The sequence below is a fragment of the Cyanistes caeruleus genome, chromosome Z, assembly GCF_971803275.1.
Source record: "Cyanistes caeruleus chromosome Z, bCyaCae1.hap1.1, whole genome shotgun sequence".
Taxonomy (NCBI): Eukaryota; Metazoa; Chordata; class Aves; order Passeriformes; family Paridae; genus Cyanistes; species Cyanistes caeruleus.
In genome coordinates, this window is record NC_141732.1 from 64,392,927 (window position 1) to 64,419,985 (window position 27,059).

The 27,059-nt window shown below is 39.7% G+C and overlaps 1 protein-coding gene and 1 long non-coding RNA gene across 2 annotated transcripts in view; one reads left to right on the plus strand and one right to left on the minus strand.

Moving 5' to 3' along the window:
• The first annotated feature begins 249 nt into the window (after positions 1–249).
• ESM1 (endothelial cell specific molecule 1) lies at positions 250–9,136 on the plus strand. The gene is made up of 3 exons (XM_023944545.2): positions 250–1,093; positions 4,899–5,054; positions 7,145–9,136. Exons 1-3 carry the CDS (start codon positions 769–771, stop codon positions 7,243–7,245), a joined length of 582 nt encoding a protein of 193 aa, XP_023800313.1. The 5' UTR covers positions 250–768; the 3' UTR covers positions 7,246–9,136.
• A 4,262-nt stretch (positions 9,137–13,398) lies between these two features.
• LOC111941458 (uncharacterized) overlaps positions 13,399–27,059 on the minus strand; it is a 29,220-nt gene continuing 15,559 nt past the window's right edge. The window contains exons 3-5 of the long non-coding RNA XR_002870028.2: positions 26,829–26,929; positions 24,002–26,710; positions 13,399–14,977 (exon numbers count right to left, since the gene is read on the minus strand). This is a non-coding gene — a long non-coding RNA (uncharacterized LOC111941458). The remainder of the gene's footprint in view (positions 14,978–24,001; positions 26,711–26,828; positions 26,930–27,059) is intronic.

The following is a 27,059-nucleotide window of genomic DNA, read 5'->3' on the forward strand; positions in this document are numbered from 1 at the left end:
TCCAGTTTTTAGTTTTAGCAGTAATCTTTAATTCAATGTTTAATTAACCTCCATTTAATGAAATGTTTAATTCACCTCCACTTAAATACTGATTAAAAAGTACTATTTAAATGCAGGCAGAAAAAACTACTGAAAAATCTGAGCTTGGGTATTAAATTACATGATCTCATTTAATTCCCCCAAATAAACATCCACATCCCCTAAAAGAGTATGGCAAAGGTTTATTCTATTAAAGATTATTCTCTCAGCAGTAAGATGATTCAGTGTGATTTTCTTCTGGCCGTACAAGCTGTGATAGCAAGGCAGAGCTCTCCTGTCAGCAGTGTGCCCAGCATCAGAGCAATCCCTGTCCTGCAGGAAGGTATGCAACCTCCTCAGAGTTGATTGTTTTTTTACCTTTTTTTTTTTTTTTTACTCTTGGCAAACGTCCTTGAGCATTTGAAACGGATGTGAGAGAGTTTTTAGTCCTCATGCAAAACAACCAACTAAACATAACAGATTACATCAGCTCAGGCTTTTCAATTCCTGGATGGCAGCAGAGTGCTAATCCAACCTTCATCCTGGATTTCATAAACTGAAACAAGGGAGGCTGGCAGGAGCAGCGCTGCCGGATTGAGGAAGCTGACGACGGTGCAACATGTGGGCAACACACTTTATAAAGCTCATAAACTTGTAGGCTGATGTGTGCAGCTACCACTTTGGATCTGTACCGCTGCTTCCCTCGGCAAGAGGCACCAGCAGGCTGAGCACTGAGACCTGCTCTCTGGGATGGAACATTTACCCCTGCAAGACATGAAGGGCTTCCTGTTCCTCACACTCCTCCTGATGCCCGTGCACGCTGGAGCTGCTTGGAGTGCGAAATACGCAGTAGATTGTCCCGATGCCTGTGACAGTAACGCATGCAAAAGTACTGCGCGCTGTAAGCGAACGGTGCTGGATGACTGTGGCTGCTGCAGAGTGTGTGCAGCTGCTCTGGGGGAGACTTGCTATCGTACTGTCTCGGGTATGGATGGTGTCAAGTGTGGTCCTGGGCTGAAGTGCCAGTTTTACACTGAGGAGGATGACTTTGGTGATGAATTTGGTATCTGCAAAGGTAATGATATTCACTTTGTATGCACCCACTGTGGCAATTTGACAGCAACATACATGCAGAGTTTGCCTCTTGCTTAAAAAGTCTAAAATGGGATTTTTACAGCTCATCCCTTAGCCAAGAAAAAGGAGGGAAAATACCTGCTATCATTAGAAGATATTACATGTAGTGGGGCATATTTATTAATGTGACAATATTTTTTACACCTGGGGACACGTGTTAGGAAATATAGACCGGGTGTGCTTGGAGATGAGTTTTTTGACTGGGGCTTGAGAGAGCCAGGCATTAGTCCTGTTCTTTATGTTGGTTTGGTGAGTGGCTTTATATAAATTATAAAGACTTTAATCCTGTAAGAATCCAGGATCCTTGTCACAGGGTCCCTGCTGCAGCTGCACACTCCTGGAGGTGATGGTCCCTCTGGCACTGCCAGCTGCCTGCCCAGGGACCAGATGCTCACTCTGGGGTCTGGGGGATGGAGAAAGCAGAACTGCCTCAGTGCCTAGAGGCTTTGTCCTGTTTAATTTGGTCCTACCTTTGAGATGCTCAGTCATCCTAGGGTCAGGAGAGACAAACAGAAATCCTCTTCCCTAAAAGATGGCAACAACAGAACAGAAGCTGACTGTGAGATGAGCAGCCAGGCATTGCTTTCACTTTATTCCAGTTATGTTGCATACTGATTTCTTTAGTCAGAGGTTATAACCATATTTTTCATTTATGAGCTATTCTCACTCCATTTAAACAGGGTAATCTTTAAAAGGTGACAAGAAATTATATTCATAAGAAGAAGGGTTATTTTTTAAAAAAATAAACTGTTTAAAAAAAAGAGTTAGCAAAGCATGAATGCAGTGGGTTTTGCTGTGTTTGTGTACCACTTCAGTAAGTAGATACAGATAAGCCTTAGAATAACTTCCTTAAAAGTGGGAATATCTTGGCAGTTAAATATCAGGAGTATTAATAGACTCACTTAAAGGAATGACTTAGGACCTGATGCTGCAAAAATCATTTAGGCTGATTCACAAACAGCACACACTTATTTACCTTATTTAAAATAAATTCATGTGCATAGTTGAGTGTAAAACCAAAATTAGTACTTTATTGCAAAAGAGTAGAACTTACACATAAAGATTATATCTTTGGTGCACTCACCAGGAGATTTTACTGAGATAACTGACTGATCTTCAGTTTATTAGAAATTACCACAGTGCAAGATACTGCTTATAATTCTGTTAACAATTATTTTGAATTAGTGTGTACTTTTCACTTTCCTCATAGAAGTTTATTTGCAATAACACCCTTTGAATGGGAAAAAAGAAATTCTGTGGGACTTGAGATCCGAACAGATGAATCTTGGATGCTCTGTGGAAAATGTGAAGTAAGATGTTTGGATTTTTTACCAATCAGTCAGTTGAAAGACTCTCATTCATTTCAATAAAGCCATATCTTAACTTAGAACTGTAAATTGGTGTTTAAAGCTTCTATTCCCCATACATTTATTTCCACTAAATATTATTGATGTAATTTTGGAAGAAAGAATTATTTTTCTTTCTTCATCTCAGCTCTGAGATAGCACAATGTCTCTCTGGGGCCAGATACTGTTATTTCATATATGCATATGCAGATATGATACCAGGTCATTCACTCATTTTAATAACTTCCATGTTTGTAGTATTTGACAGATGCAGGATGGCTAAATTCTCTCTGGCTTCCTGTTAACAATTTACTTTGAAGTTCAGGAAAAATGATCTGAACTCTGTTCTTCAAGTTCTTCTAAAATGGGTCATATATATTCCAGAACAATATTTTATTTATTATTAGAAAAGTGCATCATACATGCATACATTATCAATAGCAATGTCATTATGGCCAGAAGCAATATATTTTGGTGCCCTTGCTTACATTAAAACACTGGGAGCTATCTGCAATTTATTTAGGAGCAGGATCCTGTTGAACAAAATCCTTCTAAAAGAAAAATTTACTCAGATCTCAGCTTCATGAAATCTGAAGAGCCCCATCAATTCCAGGATTGTTCCACACAAAGCCCTTGTTTCTATGCTGTTGTGCACAGCTTTGCATTCCACCTCTCGGCTGAGCACCTGCAGCAGGCAGACTGATGCTCCATGTAGTGTGTGCTCTTTGCTTGTCTCCCAGGGAGGATGTGCACGCAAGAACAGTTTTACTTGGGCAGGATTTTGTTTTTGTTTTATGTGGACAAGCGGTGGATCAAAGAGTGTTCTTCTTGGGAAGGGGAGTGTGCTGAGGCACTGTAAGATTCTCCATTCTGGGGTGACTCACTGCGCAGTCCATTTCAGGGAACTGATTGATCTAGGACTTTTCATTTATATGAGCATATTCATTTGATACACAGAGAATTGTAAAAGGTTGGCTATGCTACAGTGCATTAGCTTGATTTTCATATTGCCTTGGCTGTATGGCAAAGTTAAAAGTTTGCATTCATTCAAGCGGTGACTGGAAAAACTGAAAAGGGTCATTTTATTGTGGGGTGTTATATGCACAGAAACTATGTCTGGATCAGGAGGTCCCATAGCTGAAAAGGAGAGACAAAATGAGGAGAGAGGTATCGTCTGAATTTTGTGGAAACCTGGGCTAGGTGGTTCCTTGGTCCAGCCTGAATAGTCATTCATTTGCTGTCAGGAGGTGAATCAGGAGTTCTCCAGACCTTTCCATCTAAGGTGACCATGTACTTTGGGTTGGCAAGGACAGTCTGAACATAAAGGCCTTTCTCCTGGGATATCTCAAACCTCTCCTGGAAATGATCAGCTGTTTGTGGGTTTGGAAGAGGTGTGTTAGACGTGAATTTTCCTAATCTCTATCTCTTTAGCAATGTTTTTGGGAAGGTATCCCATTCAACAGCAAGGCAGAGGAGGACAAGGGCTGTACCCCATATTTTAAACCCTCTGGGAAGTTATATGACCCAGCATGTGATATGCATCAGCTATGGGACAGGGCAAATATCTTGTACCTGACTAAATTTTCTCTGGAAAACATTTGCTCTGCAAACATTTTCACTGCATTTGAGATGCAGTGTAGTGCTCCTCCACAAGCTTGCTCAGGGATGTGAGGTTTGAATTGGGGCATTATGTGAGCAGATGCAGCATAACCAGGGAGTTGCCTTAGTGCTAGAGATCCCTTCAGGGCATACACACTCTTCAGGCTGGAGATTCACTGAGCTGTCTGCCACAGGAAAGCAGAACTTTGCTGTCTGAGAAGGTGTTGGGTGGGAGGCTACTCCCCAGGACCCAGCAGCATCTCCAGATGGAGGGTGAGTTTGCTGGATAGCTCCTCAGGGTCAGGCTGCATCCCAGACTGCTGGCCCTGGCCACAGCAGCCGTGCACCAGCATCAGATCGCAGCTCTAAGTCTCGAAAGTCAGATAATACCATAGTGAACCATACAGTGAATTTAGGGAATTTCTGGAGTCATCTTCCTTTCTAAATTCAGTGCTAGTATTTTAATGAAATCTTCTATAATTGTATATTTACATATTCATATTGCCTGTAACTAAGGCAATTTAACATAAGAGTGCATTTAAATCTAAGGGTGTTTCAGAGAAGGCTTACCAGTAGCACATAGGAAATAAATTACAAGAAGTAAAATTATGTATATAAAATGTGTCAAGATTTGTCAATACTGGAAAACAGTTGTAAAAAGCAGTCAGCATGCTGAAATCCTGTAGCTAAGATCCAGCTGACCTCCACTCAGAGGTTTTCCACATTCAAGCAGAGCAGCTATTAAGACAGCAGCTGGCTTGGATTACTGAGAACTGCTTTGCTATGTATTTTTTTTTCCAGAGTGTCCCTATGGTAGCTATGGAATGGAATGCAGGAAAACCTGCAACTGTCCCTCTGGCATCTGTGACAGAGTAACAGGGAAGTGTTTGAAGTTCCCATTTTTTCAACTGTCTTCTTCAAAGCCTCCAAATCGAAGAAAAATATCTTCACATGCAGGTAAGACTTTGTGGGACAGTTGATTTTAGCAAAAAACACCTTGTACATGATCTACTACCACTCTGTGGTGAGTAAGTGTGAGTGTAGGTACTTTGGTGGAGCTGTGCAAACCATTAACAACACAAGGTAGGTTTATTTTTCTTATTCACAGCTTCCTTAACATGTGGCAAGGAATTAGGTGAGCTGTGACACATGGTAGAAACACTTTGAAATACTTTGCATCTGCTGCATGTGCTAGCAGTACATCACCTGAACAGTGGGAGGCTGTGCTAGGGTTTGCATCAGTCAGTTCAGGATTTCACTACATTGCATTTACTACTATTATCTAATATGTAGTAAAACCAACATTTTTTTACCCCCATGAGGACAGACCTCTATATGTTTTCAGGTGCCAGTAAATGGTTTTATTAAATGTTTTATTGTAATCACCTGTCACTATCTCTGGAAAAAGTTTTTTCTTTTACATTTTTATCTGAAGCTTGTAATAGATCTGTCCAGAATTAAAAAAAAAAGAAAAAGAAAAAAGAGTGTGAGAAGCTGGAGTGTTTTTGGTCCACCAAGAAAAGATCACTGAATTTTTTAAAGGTGGGATTAAAAATTTTTCCCTTTTTTCCCACCCGATGATACGGAGCTATGCTTTATGGAATGATGTTTAATCTAAATATAAACACAAACCAAAATAAATACAAATGTGTAGGAGTCAAAAAAGAAATAAAAAAAAAAAAAAATCAGAGATTTAATCCTAAGCCTACCGGGGATCTTTTATAGGGTTTCACCTAAATGTCTTTGGATTTCATTTCTTCTCCAGCTGCAGTTTGTGTGCAATTTTTGTTTTCTTCTGTTATATTAATGTGTATGGAGTTTACTGTTTTAATAAAAGATTTATCTTTCTCCCGTTCTCTGCTAAACGGAAATTAGATTGAAGCAAACCTCTGCATCTTATGCATATATCGCACTTAAAATAATCTCCACAAAACCTCTTACAAGATTGATCAGCCCTGATATTTTTCCATTTTTCTATATGATTGTGTTCTTTTGCTTTTCCTTGTTCTATTTATTACTGGAGGTGCCAAAATAATGATGGTGCTTGCTTTTTCTGTACCTAGCCTATATTCCAAATCTTACCAGACAGCCTATTTGCATCAATTCCTCCTCCTCTTTCCTCTTCCCCACTCATTTTTGGTCCCAAATTTTCTGCTACCTCAATGTTTAACTGCTTGACTTATCCCAGCCAGGATGAGCTATTCATGTGAGTGGAAACAAACTTATTTACTCTTGCAGAAGTTTCCCAATGACTTCTGCCCTCAGAAGTCTGTCACTGCTAGCAGACCAGGGATGCTGTGAGTAGTACTCCATGGGGTGGTCACGCAGGGTTCCATTTAAAAGTGCTCTTCAGAAGCAGCTATAGCATCTAAGTGATCTTCAGTGAATTAAAGCACCTGTAAATGCTTCTGCGTTTTAGACAGGCAAGTTTCTGACCCATATGCTTTATGAAGACCACTATCAAACGTAAAGGTGTCAGAGCATGGTCCTGTACATTGCAGTCTGACTCCTTCCATGGTCAAACAGTAGGGCAGTGGACAGCACACTTTGTTCCAGGCCAGCTAGCTGTGCCAAGAAACCTCAGCCACAGCTCAGGAATCAGCCTCAGCCAGGGACTGTTTCCAGTGGACAAACTGAATATCTTTTACCTATTTTTGGAGAGTAAGAGAGTTTCATGGCATGCACCAGGTTATTCCATGCCAGCTGGCCTCAGTCACAGAATAGCTGCAGGGAAGTTTAATTTACTGCTGTAGTTGTTGAGGGTATGTTGCTTTGTCCTGTGTCACACTGGAGTGAGTGTTACAGTCAGAACTGGAAACTGAAGTCAAATCATCAGCCCTATGCTTAAACTATTAGAAAACAGATATGACATCCCTTAATTTGGTAGATATCTTGCAACAAGGTAATTGGCAGTAATTTAAACTGCAAACATGTCAGTTAAGGATTTTTCAAAGTGTTTCTAAAACATTGCAGGAACATTTCTGCAGGACAATAATTTAAAGCTCTCACATTCATGAAATCCACCTCTATTTTTGTGTTTTTTTCAGACAATGACATGGCATCAGGGGATGGAAATTCTGTAAAAGAGGAATTCGTTAAAGAGAAAGTTATTCGCTCTCCAGTAATGAAATGGCTAAATCCTCGCTGATATTTACCTACACTTGTAAGACTTTCAAGTGAATGCATTTCTCACAGATTATTGGATATGCAACAACACACTTTAAAAACAAAGTAGATCTATAATGTATGAATATGTAATCTTTGAAGCTCAAATGTGACCTGTTTTTAATGAGAAAAATGTTTACTTAAAAATAGACTGTACAGTGTATATGACTTTTGATATTTGTTTTGATAAGTATTTGAACAGAGAAATGTATTGTGGCTTTTTGAATGTATAGTAATACTGAAAACCCAACATGATCATTTAAATAATGCCAGAGGCTGACTCTTGACAGCCTGAGGCTGGAAAAACTCTCACTGAATGAAGGGGACAGTTTGGGTGAGTGATACTATTGATGTGGAACCATCATGAAAGAAACACATATAAAAAACACCTCAGATTGAAGGGGGAACCCTGTTCAGTAACAATAATAACAACAAAAGCACAACAGTAAATTAAATAAACCAACATTAGTTGTTAACAGTTTTGTTGTTTTTGGAAGTTTGGTGACAATTCATCAGAGATAAATATGCCTTTCTTCAGAGAGAAAACACCCAGCATTTCAGTTTATACATTGTGAATAACTTTGGCAAGACACTGCAGACATATATTGTATTTAGTTGAATTTCTAAAGTTAAATTTTGTACAGAGAAACAGCAGATTGGTAAATTCTACCGATTTGTAGAAGGGGATCTGAAACAAAAGAAGCTGCTTATCGTTATTTAAATATATATGTTTCTATATGCCAGATAGTTGGTGTCACTAAGGTGACATCTGCATTTCTTTGGGAAGAGTGGTGAGAGGCCAGCAAAGGGACCTTCATGCTTTCCATCTTCACTGCTGGCTATGGCCCAGATGTGACTCAAAAGGAATTTATTTGATCCAGGGAAGACTTGGACCCTCAGCAAGGGATAGTGCAGCCACAGACTCTACAGTATTTTGGTACCCAGTCCTTTGTCTCTCAATTGCATGAGCAAGTGGTCCCATTTCAGCCAGGAGAAAAACTTCCACGTGTTAGAGTGTTGCAGTAATGGGCAATCCCACATTCAGTCTAAGCTGGATGATATACATGTAAATCAAAAATCACCACTGAGAAAGGCTTTTTAATATGTCTGAAAACAACCAAATCCACAGATAATGAAAATTGACTTGTCAGAGTGAACCTGGATGCCATGAGTTTAGGAATGGCCTTTTAACACAGAGCACTCTCATTGGAGGTGTGGCTTGATTTTAACATTTCCTTTGAAATCAGCCTGAACTTTGACAATGACTGCAATGAAAGAAGGAACACACAGTAGAGCACCCATAGCTCAGGATCCGAAACATTCTTTCAAAACTATGAACAACTGAAATTCCCATGCCCTTCAAGGGATCCAAAGTCAGTATCTGTGAATGCAGGATGCATTCACCTGGGAAAGCAGACACGAATTATGCTCATCTGCAACAAGAGGATGATGACAGCAATAGACATCCAAATGTCAGGATGAAGGTGCAGGTTCTCTTGCCATGAAAACTGGAGACATACAAACATAAATCTCAAACTAGCATAACACCACATTTTAAGCTGTATTGAATGTTAGGGTCTGAGAGGGAATAATGTTACCCTGGGCTATTTGCTAGCAAGTGAATTGATTCTAATCTACTGATATCAGAAATAATTTTTTTCTTGATTTCAGTGAGAGCAGGATCAAACCCACGGTCTTCCAGCAGACTGATGAGAAATATTTAAAGAATGTAGTAAATACTGCATACATTATTAATATTTTGCAATAGTGTCATAAATGACATTACAAGTTCTTGAATGTAAATCGGATAAGTCAGTTGGTTTTAAAGAGTGTAATATTATTATTGTTCAATAAAAGAAAAACAACTGAAAGCATCACTGTCTATTGTGTCTATCTATTAATGACAGAGTAAATCTGCTGGTGATGGTACAGCCATTGTGCATGCAGATTAGGTAAACTTTTGCTCTCAGATCCACAGAAACAGTTTCACAATGCCTGTATCTATTTCAGCAAATTGCCGGGACCATTCATGATTGCAGAAAATGAGTGGTGTCCCACTTACAGAAATATGGATGCTAGCTATGAAGCAGGGAGCACAGTGTCTGTGGAATAGCGGGCCACGTAATTTTCTCAGTCTCACCTGAGAAAGTGGCCTGGGAAATCATAAGGAGGAATTAAAACAATCCTCAGAGACAGAAAGCAGCCTTGCAGGTGCTGTTTGTCAGTTTCTTGTTTTCTTGCAAGAGAAGGTTGAGGGGTGGTGAACCCCACTGACCAATGATGGTGATGTGTTAGTTTACTAACCAATAAGAGTTTTACTTTTCTGTACTTTCACGTATCGGTCTATAAAAAAGATCTGAGGTAATAAACCGAGAGAAAATTCTCCACTTTGACTCCACAAGAGAGTCTGTGTCATTCTTCTCGCCGTTCCCAATAGAGCAACACAGAAAGATTTGTGTCCACACCAGCTTCAAAACAATGTGGCTGTATCCTAGCTGCCTACTTGGAACAGCCACTCTTTGGCCAGTCCTACTAGAGGAAGGATTTGGAAGTTGTCTTTTCTTCTTAGCCTGGCCATCACCGTGCCGGGGACTATTGAGCTCTAGGGCAGAGCCTGCAACTCCTTGATACTCTTTCATTTATCATAAAGGAATAACGTCTGAATCCACAACTGGCGAGTCAGGAGAAAGGAGGAGATGGAGAGGCGTGCCTTGAAAACATTTTTGGATGATTTTTACTCTTTTTCATCAAATTTATAAAACATTTTTGCATCTCTTCAGCTGCTTCAGTGACAGTTTGTTGCACACAAAACAGATTTCAGGATGAAGTTACAGTATTTCATCCTTTTATTTTATCCTTTGTCCATTGAACAACATTTATCTGTTGCTATCAGTGACAATGGGACTACAACAGGATAAGAAGTAATACAAATGATCATAGAGCCATAGAATAGTAGAATTGTTTAGGTTGAAAAGACCTTTAAGATCATTTGAGTCCTAGCTGTTAACCTGACACTCAAATCCACTACTACTCCTCAAAAGCCACGAGATAGTGCATCACAGGACATGGTCTTGTTAACTAGTAATTAATCTGTTTTTAGTGGGGTCATACACTACTTCCAGTATGAATATATTTGGCAAATAGGTCTCATCTCTGGAAGGCAGCTGTTACTTTCCCAGTTACTGAACTATAAGCTATATAATATATGCAATGACTCTCACTCTTTATCTAATGTGTGATGACACTGATAAGAACTGTGCTTTAATGCAGTTTGTATTACAGTCTGTATTATAGGATGTTGCAGGCATCATTACAGTTCAAACAATAAATAGTTAAATGTTTTAGAAGAGTGTCTGCAATACACAGAATAGAGAAGCCTGAAATATTCTCAGATGTATTTCACCCACAATTCAAATAGTACGTAAGACATATGTTTCCAGTGTAGATCAACTTTTAATGAAAAACAGCCTTATCAACATCAACGGTGAGAAACATTTTTAATGTACTCCAATGGATGATTTTATTATGTAAAACATTCACACTTGTGAGATATATCACTGCCTAATCACTATAGTGTGATTAACAATATGAATTTGCCACTCTGACATGCTAGGACACAGATATTGGAATAAACACATAAAAGTACATATTTTTAATTAGAATATATTTATTGTTACCTCTGTACATGCTTGCTTTCTATTTAAATGTACTGTCAGGTCACAGCAGCACTCTGAAAATATTTCCTGACACCTGCAAAATTGGTAAATATTTCCTGTTCTTGTTGTGTCTGCCAAAACTAGGAATTTCACAATTTGGACTGACAACTTTACAGACATCATGTTCTTCACTTTGGCCCATATTAATGTGGTTTTCACTAGGGTTTGTGAGTGTCCAAGGAAACTGGGTCTGACAAAACTGGTGTTCAGCCTTTCTTTCCTCTTCCAAAGGTGGTACCATCTATCTTCTGGGTGGCCAGAGACCACGCACAACAATTACTTGGCTTAATTATTTCAGGATGGGTGAGTTTAGCAGTTAAATAGGTGTTAAAATAGCAAGACATCCAAATGCTGAAGTATTCCTTCCCCTCTCCTTTGCAGCAGCTGCCAGTGACCCCTGTACATGTGCTGAGTGCCTCAGTCGTGGCTGAGTGGTTGTTTGGCACCCATGCCTGCAGAGCCTGGCTTTTCTGCAGGCACCAGCAGGGATCCAGCCACAGTCCTGGCAGCCCCATGGCCCTGAGCTGCCTTCCTGGCCCTGCAAAACGCTTTGTGTAAACAAACAAACTTGTGTTTGGAGCAAGAAAAAGACAGAGATTTCCTTAACTTTATTAGAACATGGTGCTCCTAATCCTCCCTGATCCTTTTCCATCCACTGTGCTTCCAAAGAAGTTGCACCTCAGATTCATGTGCTTGTTCCCTTCCTACTTTTGAAAGCTATCAGGTAAAATCCCAGCTGAAGCTAAGGGCAGCTGTTGATTATGAATGAGCTTATCTTCACTATTCTAAGGAGATACAGATTAATTTTTCAAAAGATGACATAATGCAGTTTTTCTGCTCTGCAAACACCGAGCCTAACTAAAGTGTTTTTTGATAAACTGGAACAACTGAAATCCTATGAGCATTACTTGAAAATATCTTTCTTTCTCACAAGAGAAACATCTATTTTTGAAGAACAAATAATGCTTTGGAATGCCATTGAAATCCAAACACAATATTAGTATGTTCCTGAAAAAAAAGGTACAATGCTGCGGGAGAATGCACCAGAGCCATTGCAGCTGTATCACACTTTCCTGTTTGTTATTTTTAGTTTTCCATTCCTGCTCTTTATTTTGGGCTTTGCTTTACTTCCTATGTAGCTTCCCCTTAACTGCTGTATCGTTCTGTCTTACATATTTCAGGCATTTGGCTCGCTCTCCTTTTTTTCCTCCTTTTATTATTTTTTTTTCTTCAAAGGAAACCCAAGAAGTGCTGTCCAGATTCAGGAAGTCATGTTTCTCTTGGCAGTGTCTGAGTTCTTGGTTTTCTAAAGGCATTTAGGAAATTTACATCTCTAGTTTTCAGCTTTTAACATACCCAGGCCTCATAAGCATAAGAAAAGAGTAACACCTAAGAAAACTCAAGCCTGTTCTTTAGGCAACTATGTCCTGATCTTTCCACCTGGGAAAATGAGTACCCAGTCTCACCTTAACTTCCCAGTCTGGCATTTAATTAAAAAAGGAACATAAATGGGCTCTGGTGAAAAAAAAAAAAAAAAATCATAAAAAAATCATAAATATCATAAAGAAATTTTGTGTCTTTCCCCCCCTTTGTTAATATGTTGATGTATTTCTAATCTTGTAGGGCCAAGTAATTTGCCACAGAACAGAGGATGTTTTCACCTGTTAAAGATGTACCACAAATTTTGTGTAATGGCTGAATGCTTTGCTAGAGGCCTAGGACCTATCTGCAAAGAATTAATTAGGAACCTCATCTGATGCTTAAAAACATACAAAGATTTTTGTGGAAAATTTTTGCTTACTCCACAATAAACTTCTCTAGGGGGACATGCACTTCCTTGCATGTGTGCACACAGAAATCAGCTACCATGAGCTCAGTCTAAGAGATGGTGTTAAAAAGCCCAAATCAAATCCTTGAGCACATTGAAATTGATGCCATGATTCCCAGCTGAGGCTGTGAGCTTGGGGCTGGCAATATTGACACTGTCTAACACAAAGTACAAAACCAAACATAGTGAACAGCAAAGTATCTGTTACCCTTCCCTAATTCTTTCACTTCTCTTCTTTACAAAGGCTCTTCAAATTGCTGAAATTTGGCTGTGGCCATGTCAAGCAACAACCTCTAGCTTCCCCTGGCCAGTATGAGAGCTGGCACTGCCATCCACAGCACTTTACCACCACCACAACTAGCTTAAAGCAACCAATAAAGCAATGTTTGATGAAATCTATGCACAAATGCCCTGGACATTATTTAAGTTAATAAGGTCAGCATAAATTATCTTAAATAATTATCAAGGCTTTAACAGTAATTACCAGGTACCCACAAAAGATGCTCTGTCAGTCTCTTCCAAAAACAGACAGTGGAAAGAAAATATAATAGAAGGCTCATGAGTAAAGGACAGGGAGACATCACTCACTGAATAATGTCATAGGCAAACCAGATTTAATGTGGGCAAATTATTAGAATTTACTAACAATAAAAAAAACAGTAAAAAATCAGGACAGTGAAATATAAAACAAATCTTAAAAAACTCCTTCTCTCTCTCTTTCTTGGGTGCTACCTCCTCTCTGCAGCTGTGCAGGGTGACAGGAAGTAGAGGTTATTCTCAGTTCATCACACATTGTTCCTGCTGCTGCTTAGGGAGAGGAGTCCTTTCCCTGCTCCAGTGTGGGGTCCCTCCCATGGGAGACAGTTCTCCATGAACTTCTGCAGCCTGAGTCACTCCCTTGGGCTATAGTTCTTCAGGAAATACTCCAGTGTGGGTCCCTTTCCACAGTGCACAGTCCTTCAGGTACAATCTGCTCCAGTGTGGGTTCCCTGCAGAGTCACAAGTCCTACCAGGAAACCTGCTCCAGCTTGGACTCCTGTCTCTGTGGTGGGTAGGTTCCTGCTGGGACCCTGCTCCAGCACGGGCTTCTCCCAGGGTCACAGCCTCCTCTTAGGCATCCTCCAGCTCCAGCATGGGTCTCCTCCATGGGCTGCAGGTGGATCTCTGCATCCCCAGGGACCTTCATGGGCACAGCAGCCTCACCATGGTCTGCACCACTGGCTGAAGGGAAATCTCAGCTCTGGACCCTGGAATATCTCCTGTCTCTCCTTCTGCAATGACCTTGATGTCTGCAGGGTTGTTCCTCTCACATATTTTCACTCTCTTTTTCTCTGGGTGCAATTACATCTGCACAATAACTTTTTTTCCTTTTTAAATAAGTTATTTTTTCACTATGTTAATGTGGTGTTATTATCTTCTCTGATGTGCTTAGTCTTGGCCAGTGGTGGGTCCAGTCTGTGCCCAGCTGGCATTGGCTCTGTTGAACACTGTTGAACTTCTGTCAGCTTCTCACAGAAGTCACTCTACCAAAACCTGGCCACACAAAAGCGATACAGCAACACAGACTACACCTGGGTCCAGATCTCTCCCTAGTCCTGAAGATGTTCAAATTTGTAGGTAGCTTTGCTTTGTCTTGGAAAAGTAGCTAAGTAGATAGTCATAGTGTGGTGGCTGTTTTCTACTGATCTCCAGGGTGGACACATAAAAAGGAGATGGTGAGATCAGCCTCAGCTGATTCAAGTGCACAAATACTGGGACACTTGGAACTTGATGTTTTCACATAAGAAGTACATGGCAGCTGATCTCAACCCTTACATGTGATAAGGTAGAATCATTATCCAGTGCTGCAGTAAGAATGTAACATGAGGGTGAAATGCTAAATTGGTTCAGGCTGAAAATTCTTCTAGCCCAATATGTTCTTCATAATGACCCTTAGCTCCCTAACTGCCATCAAACTGGCAGTCTTTTTGTCAGGACTTCCTTGGCATCTGGCAGCTCTTTCTAGTGACCAAGTCTATAATAATAACAAGACTGTACTTCTGTGCTTCTAACCATGCTGGCAGCAGAGATACCTGTGCTGTGCTGAAAGACTCATCTGTGAAGTTGTTGGGCAGACCCCAGTTTAGTCACTTCTTGAACTTGTCCACCTGGAGCTTCCAGTTTCTTTTAGACTGAAATAAGATGAATACTTTGAAACTCATGGCTTTCTATTATAGCAAGCAATTTTTAAAGAAGCACCATCCAACCTTAAGCCCTGGGCCCACAGAGTTAATTTCCTGACTTAAGCCATGTGAGCCCCACAGCTGCTCACAGCACAATAGCAAATTCAGCTGTGGAGTTTGTACTTCTCTTTACACAGTCATAGAATGGTTTAGGCTGAAAGGAACCTTAAAGACCACACAGTTCCAATCACCCTGCCATGGGCAGGGACACCTTACACCAGATCACATTGCTTAGTGCCCCATGTAACCTGGTCTTGAATACTTCCAGTGATGGAGCATTCACAGCTTCTCAGAGCTTCTCAGTGCCTAACCACTGTCACAGTAAAAATCTCTTCCTAATATCCAATTGAAACTGACTTTGTTTCAGTTTAAAGCAGCTCACCTTTGTCTTGTCACTGCATGCCCTGTCTCTATCTTTCTTGTAGGTACTGGAAGGCTTATGCTCCCTTTATGTACCTAAAGGAGTTGCCACCATTGCCATATGCCTGGGCTCACCTCAGCCAGGCTGTACCTACCCTGCTCCAAACCCCATTCCCTGGATGCCTTTGCAGGGTGGTAGGTATGAAACAGGCCTTTCCACCCACTTAAATTTAAGCAGTTTTTAAAAAAACTTTTTTTCCTGTTCCTTAGATTCTTAACTAAAGTTTACTGTGAAGTTTTGCACTAGTCCCAGTAATGGAAGGAGGAGGAGTAGATCAGACTCAAAAGTCTGTTGAAAGGTTGCATTTCAGGGGCAGGCTGTACTGCTGCAATCACATGTGACTTGGCAGTGGCTGGAATTAGCAGGAGAGGAGAGGCCGAAGACCTTATTTCTCCAATTAAGCTTGAGCCTATAATCAGCTCACCGGCCATGCACTGTCCTCTTTTACCATACACTGGATAAGTTCCCAGGACACCTGATTTCCTAATTGCCAAAAATAGCTCTCTTTGCTGAGTGGTGTGAATAACCTGGGTCCACGTGTAAGTTTCTGCCTGTTCCATGTGCTTTTATGTTGCAAAGGTCTGGTCTATAAAAGCTCTAGAGTGGCTCATTTCCTTATTTATGCTTTTGAGCATTTGAATGGAGAGACCAGTTCTTACCTTTGTGACATTTCCCCCCTTATCATACTGAGACAAGGAGAAAGTGAAGAACTGAGAAGCAGTGAAGAAAGTGAGAACCATAGTGTGTTATATTCAGTTGTATTCAAACTTGTTTGTTTCACCAGGACATGACTTCTGTATTACACATGGAAATTGGAGGAAAAAAGTAGATACAATACATAAAATATCTAAACAAACATTTTACTTTTCTGCAGTATCTGCCATTTTTCTTTTCTGGTTGGGTTTGTAGAGCCTAAAAACTTTTGACTGAATCCTACTTTCAGTGAAGGAAATAGTAAAGAATTCTGTGACTGGACAAAAAATGGGAGTCATAGGATGCCTGCAGAGTATGAAACTGTGCAGGAAAGTATGAAACTTCATATGCTCTTTAGTAGCAGAGCAGGAGTCACTGCAAGAAAAGCAAACATAAAACCAGGGCTAAGCATTCAATGGACAGAAATGCCATTGCATTCATCTGTATTTTTTTGTGTTTATTAGTTGGATGTTCTTTACTTTCCTGCATGCATGTGAAAACCCTTACTGAACTTTCCCAATTTTTCATCCATCTCTGCTCTCTGGAATGCTTTGGATTTGCAGCCAGGTCTTTGTTGTGAGTAAGCAGTAAGGTCTGTCCATTATCTTGTACAGAGAAAAGAGTTGGTGTTCTTTTTAATGAATCAAAATATGTGTTCTCTATTTAAAAAACACAATATATCCTCACTCCCTGTAAACAATCTGACCTTCAGGTGGAATGCAGCCAGAGGGGCTATAAATAGCACCCTTAGTAAAAGAGGACACAGAAGCATTGAGAATTTAGCTGGCAGTGCTCGCATGGAGGAATAGCAGATGAGCTACCTATATATTTTGTGCTCTGAAAAGCTCAGATGCAATATCTGTAGGAACTTAATTGAATCTGTGCTAGGCAGGTAGGAATATTTTTCTCCTGTAAACAACAACAGTTGTTTATTACAAAACTTTTTGCCACTATGTGTTGCTTCCTCCACTGTTTCACAACATATCCTGCAGTCTTTAGTGTGCTCCCATGGCTGCACTCACAGACAGAAAGGCACTATAACCTGAGGGCAGCAAACAGAGGGAAGAGGAGGCCAAAGGTCCCACCTAGGACCCCACTGGTACTCCACTGAAGCGCGGGCTCACACCAGCTGTTGTGGCTACCAGACTAGCGACCTACCTATTGCATCATCTTTCTTCATGTGGTGCTTTCTAAACATTTGCAAGGCACACCTTCAGGTATCCTGTGGTTTAATATGAAGGGGAATGTCAATTAGCTTGATTTCTCATTGCTCTAGGTATGGGAAAACTTGATTACAGTGTGTACTTTTTCTGTATCCTAGAGCCTAACAATTTTAATGAAGAAGCTCTGAGCATGAGACTGCTGCAATTTATTTACTCATCAGAGCTCTGCAAGTTTGTTCAACAGTCATGAACGGCTTCTCCGTCTCTGGACAAATGTTTGCTTCCAGAAGGCTTGTGCATCTTTACAACCATTTCTCCAGAAAGACTCATGTGAAAATATTTTTATTTACACAGGTATTTTGAGAACCAGCATTTTCTCATACAAGTATGTTTGTATGTAAGACAGATGGTGCACATAAACTATACTGACTGTCATCTGCAATTAAATTTTATTAATTTCTCAAGGAATATAAATTAAATCATAGGAAGATCATCTCCATAGCCCCTGCCCACATACCTCTTTGAACCTGCTGGAACTGTAGAAGAATAGAAGTTCAGAAGGACAGGTAATTCCAGTATCAGTTCCTGTTATAGATATCAGACATGCTGTAAAAAACACTGTATGTCCTAGGTTTTATTTTATTTCCCAAACTCATTTCAGTGGCATGTAAATGTGGAAGTCCTGCTTCCCTCCTCAAAACCAGGCCCTCTTCTCTTACAATGCAAACAACATCCTTCGCATCAGAATGAAACTGAATAGACAGACCATCAAAGCTGTGTAAAAGCACCAGCTGCCCGGACACATACCAGGACAGCAAAACTATTTACCCCAGGAGCCTTTCAGAGGATTCAGGTCAATTCCATTGTATGTGGAGTTGACTCACATAACTTTGAGACCTCATTGTCCCTTTCCCTCTCTGCTTCCCTCCTTTTGTTTCATGCCATTGTTTCTAGGTAGACATTAAAATGCTCTGGGACAAAGACCATGTCTTCCTGTGAGCTTACACAAAGTTAAGTACAAAGAAGTCCCAGTACCGTGTGGGACTGTGCAGCCCCACATTGCTTGGAGAAAACCACACACATAAAGAGCCAGGCAGCTAATCATGCACATGTGCAAACACCTTGACTTCAAATGCTGGCTATGGCTAACATGCACAGTGATGTGTCACACCTGTAACTCACAACATAAGTTCAATATCCCTGATGCTCCCTCTATGACTCTAAGGCGTAAGTTACACAGAAGGAGAATCTTCATATGTGTAACTTCATATGTGGACAACATGCAGGTCGCCCAGAGAGCTGTGGATGCTGCATCCCTGAAAGCGTCCAGGTTGTATGGGGCTTTGAAAGACATCATCCTTAGGCTGCCTTCAAACAAAACCATTCTGTGATTCTAACTATAACTATAAAATATAACATACCATATACCACTGTCTCTATTAAAGTGGTTCTTTGAGTTCCTATTTAGCACTCTCTTCTTGAGCCTTGCTAGGCTAAAACATATTCAGCCACACTACTGTGCTAATTGATTTCCTCCTGACAGCATTATTTTCCTAATTATTATTATAAAATTAAAATATTTTCTAATTCTTACTATAAAAAGTTCTTCAATATATTTTATCACCACAGATATTTTTCCAGGCTGCAGTTAAAAGTTATCTCTCAAGCAAAGCATGTTTCATTCTCCAAATCTATAAGACAAAATGACTTCTCATTCTAAAACCTGCTATCTATTCCTTTTCCCACAAAACAGGTTTAAATCATTTTCTTTAATTACACTTATAATGTTTACTTCTTTATACTATTTCTGCATTTCAGTTCTTCTTGAAAGGGTAAGTTTCCTTCCATGATTTGGAACATGCAAGAAGAAAAACAGAAATAGAAGAAATATTGAGCCAGTGTTGAGAGCTGTGAAGCTTTTAGCATTATGGTGCAATTACTATGTTCTATACTTGTGATTAAAAGAAATAGCCATATTTATTCCTTGTATAATGATCACATCCTTATCTCTAAAGCACATTTCCCTTTCCTGTTTAAAAAGGAAGAACGTGAGACCCAATGTACCTAGGTAATATAGCCAGGGTTACCCACCAGATGGGGAGAGGTGGAAACAGGTTCAGGTCTCCTGCTAATCCTTGAGGCATTGAAAGTCATTTGTCACTCTATGATCTAAGCTTATGCCTTGGGATTTTCCCCATGAGGATGAATATTCTGTTTCTGAAGTGCCTCCCCAATAACTGCTTAGAGAAGGGCAAGTGTGATTTCAAACATGGGTGTAGAGGCTGCAAGGATGAATCCCTTGAACACGGTGCCAGGTTTCCAAGCAGCAGCTCAAAACATCTTCAGAGTTTTTCCTTGCCATCATACCTTCATGAAAGGTAAATATTTTTTCTTTTGATCTGCACACTTAGCACTTTCAAATGTTTTCATCAGCCATAGTGTGCTGTCTTCTTGCTTGAAAGCAATGATTCAGTCAAAAGTTATATTTGAAAAATAGTTTTTTACTAATAAAGCATCTTTCAAAAAAAGCCAGAAATCATGTTTAAACTCACTCACTACCAGTGGTACAGGAAAAGCTCTCTATGCTTGAGAATTTTATTTACCACTTTTTTATTAAAATGAGGCATTGTTTTCAGAAAAGGACTTTCTTTGTGCCTTGCAAGTTGGAATTTTAAATTCCAAACACTGAGAGTATTCCTGAGTTTGGGAGAACAGGCCTTGCCATTGAATTCACACAGACACTCAAACTTCTAGGGAGAAATAAAAGCAAGGAAACATAAATCAAAATGAAAGAGCAAACCATAAACCTACACTCAGCAGTGCTTACTGAAAAGCAGTGGCTCATCGTGTCTATCAGATTGTGCCTTACTCAGATCCTGTCTATCTCATTACTTCTCTCCACCTTGGTTTCCTTTTTTTCTCTCATTCCCCAAGGTGTGACTTCTCTTCTAGCGTTTTGGTCCACTACCCAGCTGTGTCTCACTTATCTCTGGCACACTTCTTGCTGAGTGCTACATACTTCCTATGCCTTGTCCAGGCATCTCAGTCACAGCCCTCTTGAAAATGTTTTGGGTAGACTCATATGGGCAGTGTGGAGGTTACCCTCAAGACCTGTCAATGCAGACCTGCAGTTGTGGTCCTTCCTTGGCTGGAGGTGCCATCTCTGAGAGCCAGCATAAGCATAAACAGTAATACTCTTGCATGTACAGATTAGGGGAGCAACTATCCATGGAAGCAGCCTTGCAGCTGGCTGGCTCCTTCAGAAGTTTGTTCCTCTTGCTGACAATCTGAATCCATTTCTTTAGACAAAGCAGGCACTGGGGGACAAGTGGGGCTCACCCATCATCTACAGCTGTGCAGCACCAGCAGTGCATGGTGCACCTACACTATTGGGCTATCTGCTTGCAAAAGACTTTCTCTTCTGGCAATACTGGCAACATCTCTTCACCTGAGCAAGAAATTACTTTTGTTGGCACTGCCTAAACCAGTTCAGAGTGGAAGAAACTTCCCTGACAGGAGACTCCTTTTCCAGAATAAATTCATAGCCACTAAGGCTTTTCTTGGCAATTTTCTTCAGATTCACAGCCAACACTAGCATGATGCATCAGCCTGCTGTGGAGTGACAATTTGTTCAAATCATAATGTCAAAGAACCCTGATTCCAAGGGAAAGAGCCAAGTGCTCTTGTTCTCATCTTGTTAAAAAAGAAGTAATTTCTCTTCCTGAGTAAACTTTATTAGGATTATGCTTATAGTCAACCACCTGAAAATTTCACCATTGGCTGAAAAAATGTTGCTTAGCTCTTGCTGATTTAAATCTCTTATTTAAATACAATTTTACTGGATGGAATCTGAGGAATTAAAAATGCAGTGCAAGAAAGCAGGTGGAATCAAATAAAGAATTGACAAATAATGCAAGCTGGACAATTGTGAGAATTACTGTGTTGAGTTTTTTCCTTAGGGCAATAGCAAAATGCTTTGGGAATATTGTAGGTTTGGATATTGGTTAATATTTCTTTTAAATTGAAATTGTAGCTTGGTAAATTTCATGTAAAATCCGTATAAAAAAGTAATGAAGAAACATACCTCTTTTTATCATGTCATAATTCACTATAACTGCAAATAAGCACTTTGTACTTTAAAATGAAGTTCTCTAAGTAAAATCATTACTTATTACACATTAAATAATATGAGTAAAATCTATAAGTGAAATTGTTATGATAACATATTATGTTGTTGGTACTTCTTTTTTTTACTAATAACTATTGACACCTATATTATTCTTCATTTACTCCAGAATGTTTTTGGTAACATTAACGAGTGATTTTTGGTTATCCTAACAATGGATAACTATTTAATTCTGGTGGAAAAAGAGGACAATAAATAAAGGCTTTTCTGTTTCCCTTTTCATTTGCTTTTTTTGTGTGGGCAGAAAGAGTTTAAAATTTTGTATTCTGAACCAAAAATTATTGTAAAATGACATTGGCACCAATACCTGAAAAATGCCAGAGAAAAACATAGCTTAGGAAAAGAAAGAATAAATATTTTTTAAGAGGAGAGATAGTGGGGTTTTATGTTTTAAAAATGTACTCTCTGTGGTAGACCTCACTGGCTGTGAGCTCAGTTCTCCCATGAGATCAGCTTTCTGACTGTTGTATTTAAATTTATGGATATAAGTAATACCGCAAGCTCTATTTCATTGTGTAGCTTTTAAAACATTTGGAAATTTCCCTGGATAAAATGTGAGTGAAATTCATGGGATTCTGTAACCACCTCTGGAATAAATGGAGAGCCTGTCTGCATACAATCACTCCCATTTCTTGTTAGTCTTCTGATTGCCGTGAGTCAGCTCTCATTAACCAAGTATGTAATCAGAGGACATCATCACAGCTGAAATATCTTCAGGACCTAGACTCTACTACAACTCTGTTACATTTTCTTAACTAAAAGGTAGATCAAAAGGATTTGGAAATGCCATTTGAATGCTCACACAACCAGGTCTCCTGGAGACATTCCTGGGGGCCTGTGATCCTGTCACTGGAGTTCCTCTTTCCTCTTTATGATCACAGAGTCACAGGGTTTGAGCAGTCTCAGTGAGACCAGGCTGCCTCCAAGCTGACATTAGACAATGTGTTAGACTGTCTTGGCCAGCAAGACAGTAGCTCAAGTATTTACACTTGCCCCAGCCTAAATTTATCTTCAAATCAATCAGATTATCATACTAAGGGATGCTGCTCTCTGTTTGCAAACAGAACAGCAGGCAGGAGATATGTACATTTCATAGGCAGGCATTTGCATAACTATAATCCCATTTGTGTAATTGACCTCTCAAATAAAAAAATAGACATTTTAATTGCAAAACTGGTATCTTGTTCAGGAATCTAGGACAGTGTATAGGCCTACCTAAGGCTGACCTGTGTTTGTATCCTGCCTCTTCAAAGGCAGAATGTATCTGCCCTTCCTTGAAACAGTGGCTGAGCCCTCAGAGCATTCACTGCACAATCCAGTGACAATCTGTACCCACTGTGTGTTGGGTGCCTCTGTGAGCTTGAGTTCAGTGGTAGATCACACCTAAACCACACACAGTGCTAAAACACCCTGAGAAGGCAAAAAGCTGCCGAGGCAAGAAGGGGATGCAGATGCAGTACAAGGGTTCTGAGCAGGGCTTACCTCATCAAAAGGAGATATGCTGCAAACACCGTGAGTCTAGACTAAGAGAGCTTAACAGTGTGGCCAGTTAGTGTGTGCTAGTGCCAAAGTGACACAGGGCTGTCTTGCCAGCCACAAAGCTGTGATTGACCTCATGCAGCCTTGCCTGGAGGGGCAGGTTGGACTCCTGCCCTCCAGTGTCCCCTCTGACTACCACCTGCACAATTCTTATTTAGAGTGCTCACACCGTTTTAAAGTCATTTGCTTTCCTTCTAAACTCTACAATTGTAAACCCAGGTCATTCACAACTGTGATGCACAGTGATCTGACCCACCCTGGTGTTCTCTAGAGATTGAGAGGAATTCTCTCAAAGAGCTTATCATTCTCTATAAAGTATGTAGGGAGTCTATGGAGTCTACGGAGAACAGATCACAGAGTCACAGAATTGCAGAATCACAGAATATTCTGGGTTGAAAGGGACCCACAAAAATCAGTGGATTTCTACACTGCACTTGTGTGAGTTAAGGGAGGTGAACACTACCTCAGTCTTTCAGCTGAGATAAATACCACAGCATTCTTCTGGACCCCGTGTTAAAATAGTATTTATAGCTACATACATTTTAGATATAATGACCCATAACACAGCACCAAAGAAGTACATTATCAGGCAGCTGATGAGTGGAAGTTAGAATAGAATGGAATGGAATAAAATAGATTGTTTCAGTTGGAAGGAACCTACAAAACCCATCTCATCCAAACCTAAAATGCAGTGGCAGGGAAATCAAGAGCCTTTTTATTGTTTTTTGATCAGTAAGAAGTAATAAGAAGGAAACAGAGTTGTCATGAGACAAGTAGAGGAATATGTAAAATTGCTGCTGATTGAATAGAAAAATGCACATTCTGTGTGAAAATGAAACCTTCCAATAAGACATAGAACTGTGGAAACAGGAGAGACGTATGAACTTTTGAGAAAGTTTAGATTTCCAGAACTTGGGTATTTCTGGAAGCAGGGCAGGGTTTGTGCATAAGCTTTGCTACCTAACACTGACCTTTGAATATCTAATTTTGACTTCTTGTCTTGAACATTTGTCCTCCTAGTAGAGAAATATGAAAGCAATCTGTTAGTCAAATATAAAACAAATCAAAGTGGCCAAAGCATCCATGCAGAGTGAAAAGCATTCTGATTTGGGGTTGTAATTCTGTAATGACCATGACTGGCATCTCTCTTTTCAAAAGGCATTTAACAACAACAGAAATAACTTTTCCTGTGAGATGAAAGAATAATAATAGAAATATCTTGAGGGAAATGTTAAACATATCAAGATCACTTACTGAGGTTTCAAAGAGATATAACAGAGTACAAGTGTCTCACCATCTTGTTGGACATAGCTCTTGAGGTAGTTATCTGAAAGGAAGAACTACAGAGAAACAACAGCAACAAAATATTCAATGACTCAGAAAAATGACAGGCCCCTTTTCTTCCTCTCCCCTAAGAAGTTATCCCAAACACCAATCCAGTAGGAGTAAAGAATCTGAAATATTTTGGATAATATGTAATTCTGACTACTTTCCATCCTGTCTTAAATAGAAGATCCAGATTCATATCTTAAACCCTTACCGAGGAAGGAAGAACTGTTAAAAATGTGCATTCAGAGTGTAGCTGTGGATATGACTAGAGAATTAGGCATTTCCTAAATTTCCAAAACATTTTATCTGAGTTCATCTTCAGCTGCAGTAGGTTAAAGAATACATCAGCTGTGAGTGAGATATTAAGCCATGGTTTAATTCAGGCAACACGATTGCTGACGCACAGCCAGGACACAGTGCACCACTCCACAACTTGGAGTTGACACCCCAAAAGGTGATGTTAAAAAGGCAAAGTGTAGGAAAAAAACTGAAGGGACTTTATGATTTTATGGATTCTAGAGGACTATGTGCTGAAAGAGAACCCAGCACCCAAGGTCTTGAAGGGTGGTATCAAAGAGTGGGAGATGAGCTTGCTATTGTGCTGGGGACTTAATCTGTTAGTCTCAAACTTCACTTGGAATGGAAAAAAAACCTTACTTGGGGGTACGGCACACTTATGTGATTTGAGGGACGCTCACACTCAATGAAAAAAATCAGATAGGAAACTTTATTAGGGACTGCTTAATAAATAATTTGTGGGTTTTGTAATTTTTTTTACCCCACAAGGAGAAAGGTATCTTGCCTAGTTTGTGAATTCTTAAACTGATGGCTTTGGGAGGAAATACATCTTATTCAGTAATGGAACCAGCAATTTGCTTTCAAGATGTGCAAGTCCAGAGGATAAAATGTCACAACTTGAACAGCCTAATAACCTGAGATTTCTTAGAATTTCCTCATCTGAAAAGAAGCCAGATCTCATTTGGCTGAGCTTACAGATAAGGACAAATTCACAGAAATCCAGTGGGAGCAGGACTGAAAAACTCTTTACAGAGCAATTTAGATTATATGGCCAGCCTGGAAAGGAGCAGTTGAAAAACCTCAGTATAAAGTTATATGACATGGAGAGAGACTGTTTAGAAGAGCATGTAGTGACAGAACAAGGGGGAAGGGATTCAAACAGAAAAAAGGTTTAGATTAGATATTAGGAAGAAATTCTTTTTTGTGAGGATGGTGATGCACTGGAACAAGTTGCCTAGAGAAGCTGTGGATGTCCCATCTCTGGAATCGTTCAGGGCCAGGCTGGATGGAGCTCTGAGCAACCTGGGTTAGTGGAAGGTGTCTCTGCTCATGGCAGGGGGGGTTAGAACTGGATGGCCTCTAAGGTTCCTCCCAACTAAAGTCATTCTATGCTTCTATGATTTTTATTACTATCATATCACATACAGCTTTTGTGAGCTTATTTTTAGTACTTAATACTAGCAACAGAAATGAAGGAAAATAAGAGTGCAGCAATGAAGTACTAAGTACAAAATACAATAAATCTGCAGCCACAAATATGTTGTGGTCTAGTAGGTTCAACTCTGGGGTTTTTCTCTAAATCTTACAGCACAAATGCTAAGAAAGATCCTATTTAACAATGATGAAATTAAAGTATTAAACCCCGAAAATTTGGCAATGAATCTGAATAGCTACTATATTCCTTGTGAGTTATTTAATGATGTGTTTTAGCAACAGATCCATCTCTCGGTGTCCTTCCTGCTGTGGGTTCTCTAGTACATGTCATTTTGCCTGTAACCACAACATTTCTACAGTGCTCTGGAAGAAAAAAAAAGCTAAATTTCCCAAAGTTTGGCTTGTTATTAAATTTCTTGGTTGTTCTACTGCAACTCCTTATTGAAAAATCAAGATGTTTTGCAAAAGTCTTTGGTTAGGAGTGCACCATATATCCATAGGCACAGACACAAAAGTAGGATAGCCAAAACCATGGAAAAATATTTAGGGTTCTTATCTAGCTAAGTCTTAGATATATTAGATAGCTACTCTGGTAATTATACTGGTGACTTTTGACACACTGGTAAATACAATTTATATACTATTATTTTTTTGCAGAAAGAATAGAAGCTTCATATATTCTTAAAGAAAATAACTTGGCAAACTATCTTAAAGAAAACATTTTTGGCCATGTTTGATAGTACTTGCTGAAGGGACTCTGGATCTTTGAATCACCTCTGAATCTTTTATGTGATCCATATTTTCTCTCAAATGAAAACTTAGCCCAATTATGCAAATATACACACACAGATGCAAGCTGTTCAAGGTTGTCTTCATAAACTTTTGAACTCTTCTGGCATCTAAAAAGGAACACAGTCACAAAAGAATTTTAAAGAATTATTGGAATCATTTATCAGAATAGGAGAGTAAGTACTAGCAAACAATAAGCTGTCATTGGTGTTTTCCAAAGATGCAAACCTAGTTCACATTTCCACATCGAAAGTATTTGCGAGACTTCCAATACGATACCCAAGGACTGTGATTAATGTCATGTGCCTGTTTATTTTTCCTCTGAGAACCTGAAAGAGTAAAAAAAAGATCACAACTAAACAAAAGCATATCAATAACAGGAAACTGTTGGTGAGAAATACCCCGATCTTCCTGTAAATTCACGTCACCACATTCCCCAGGGACAAAGGTGCGTGAACA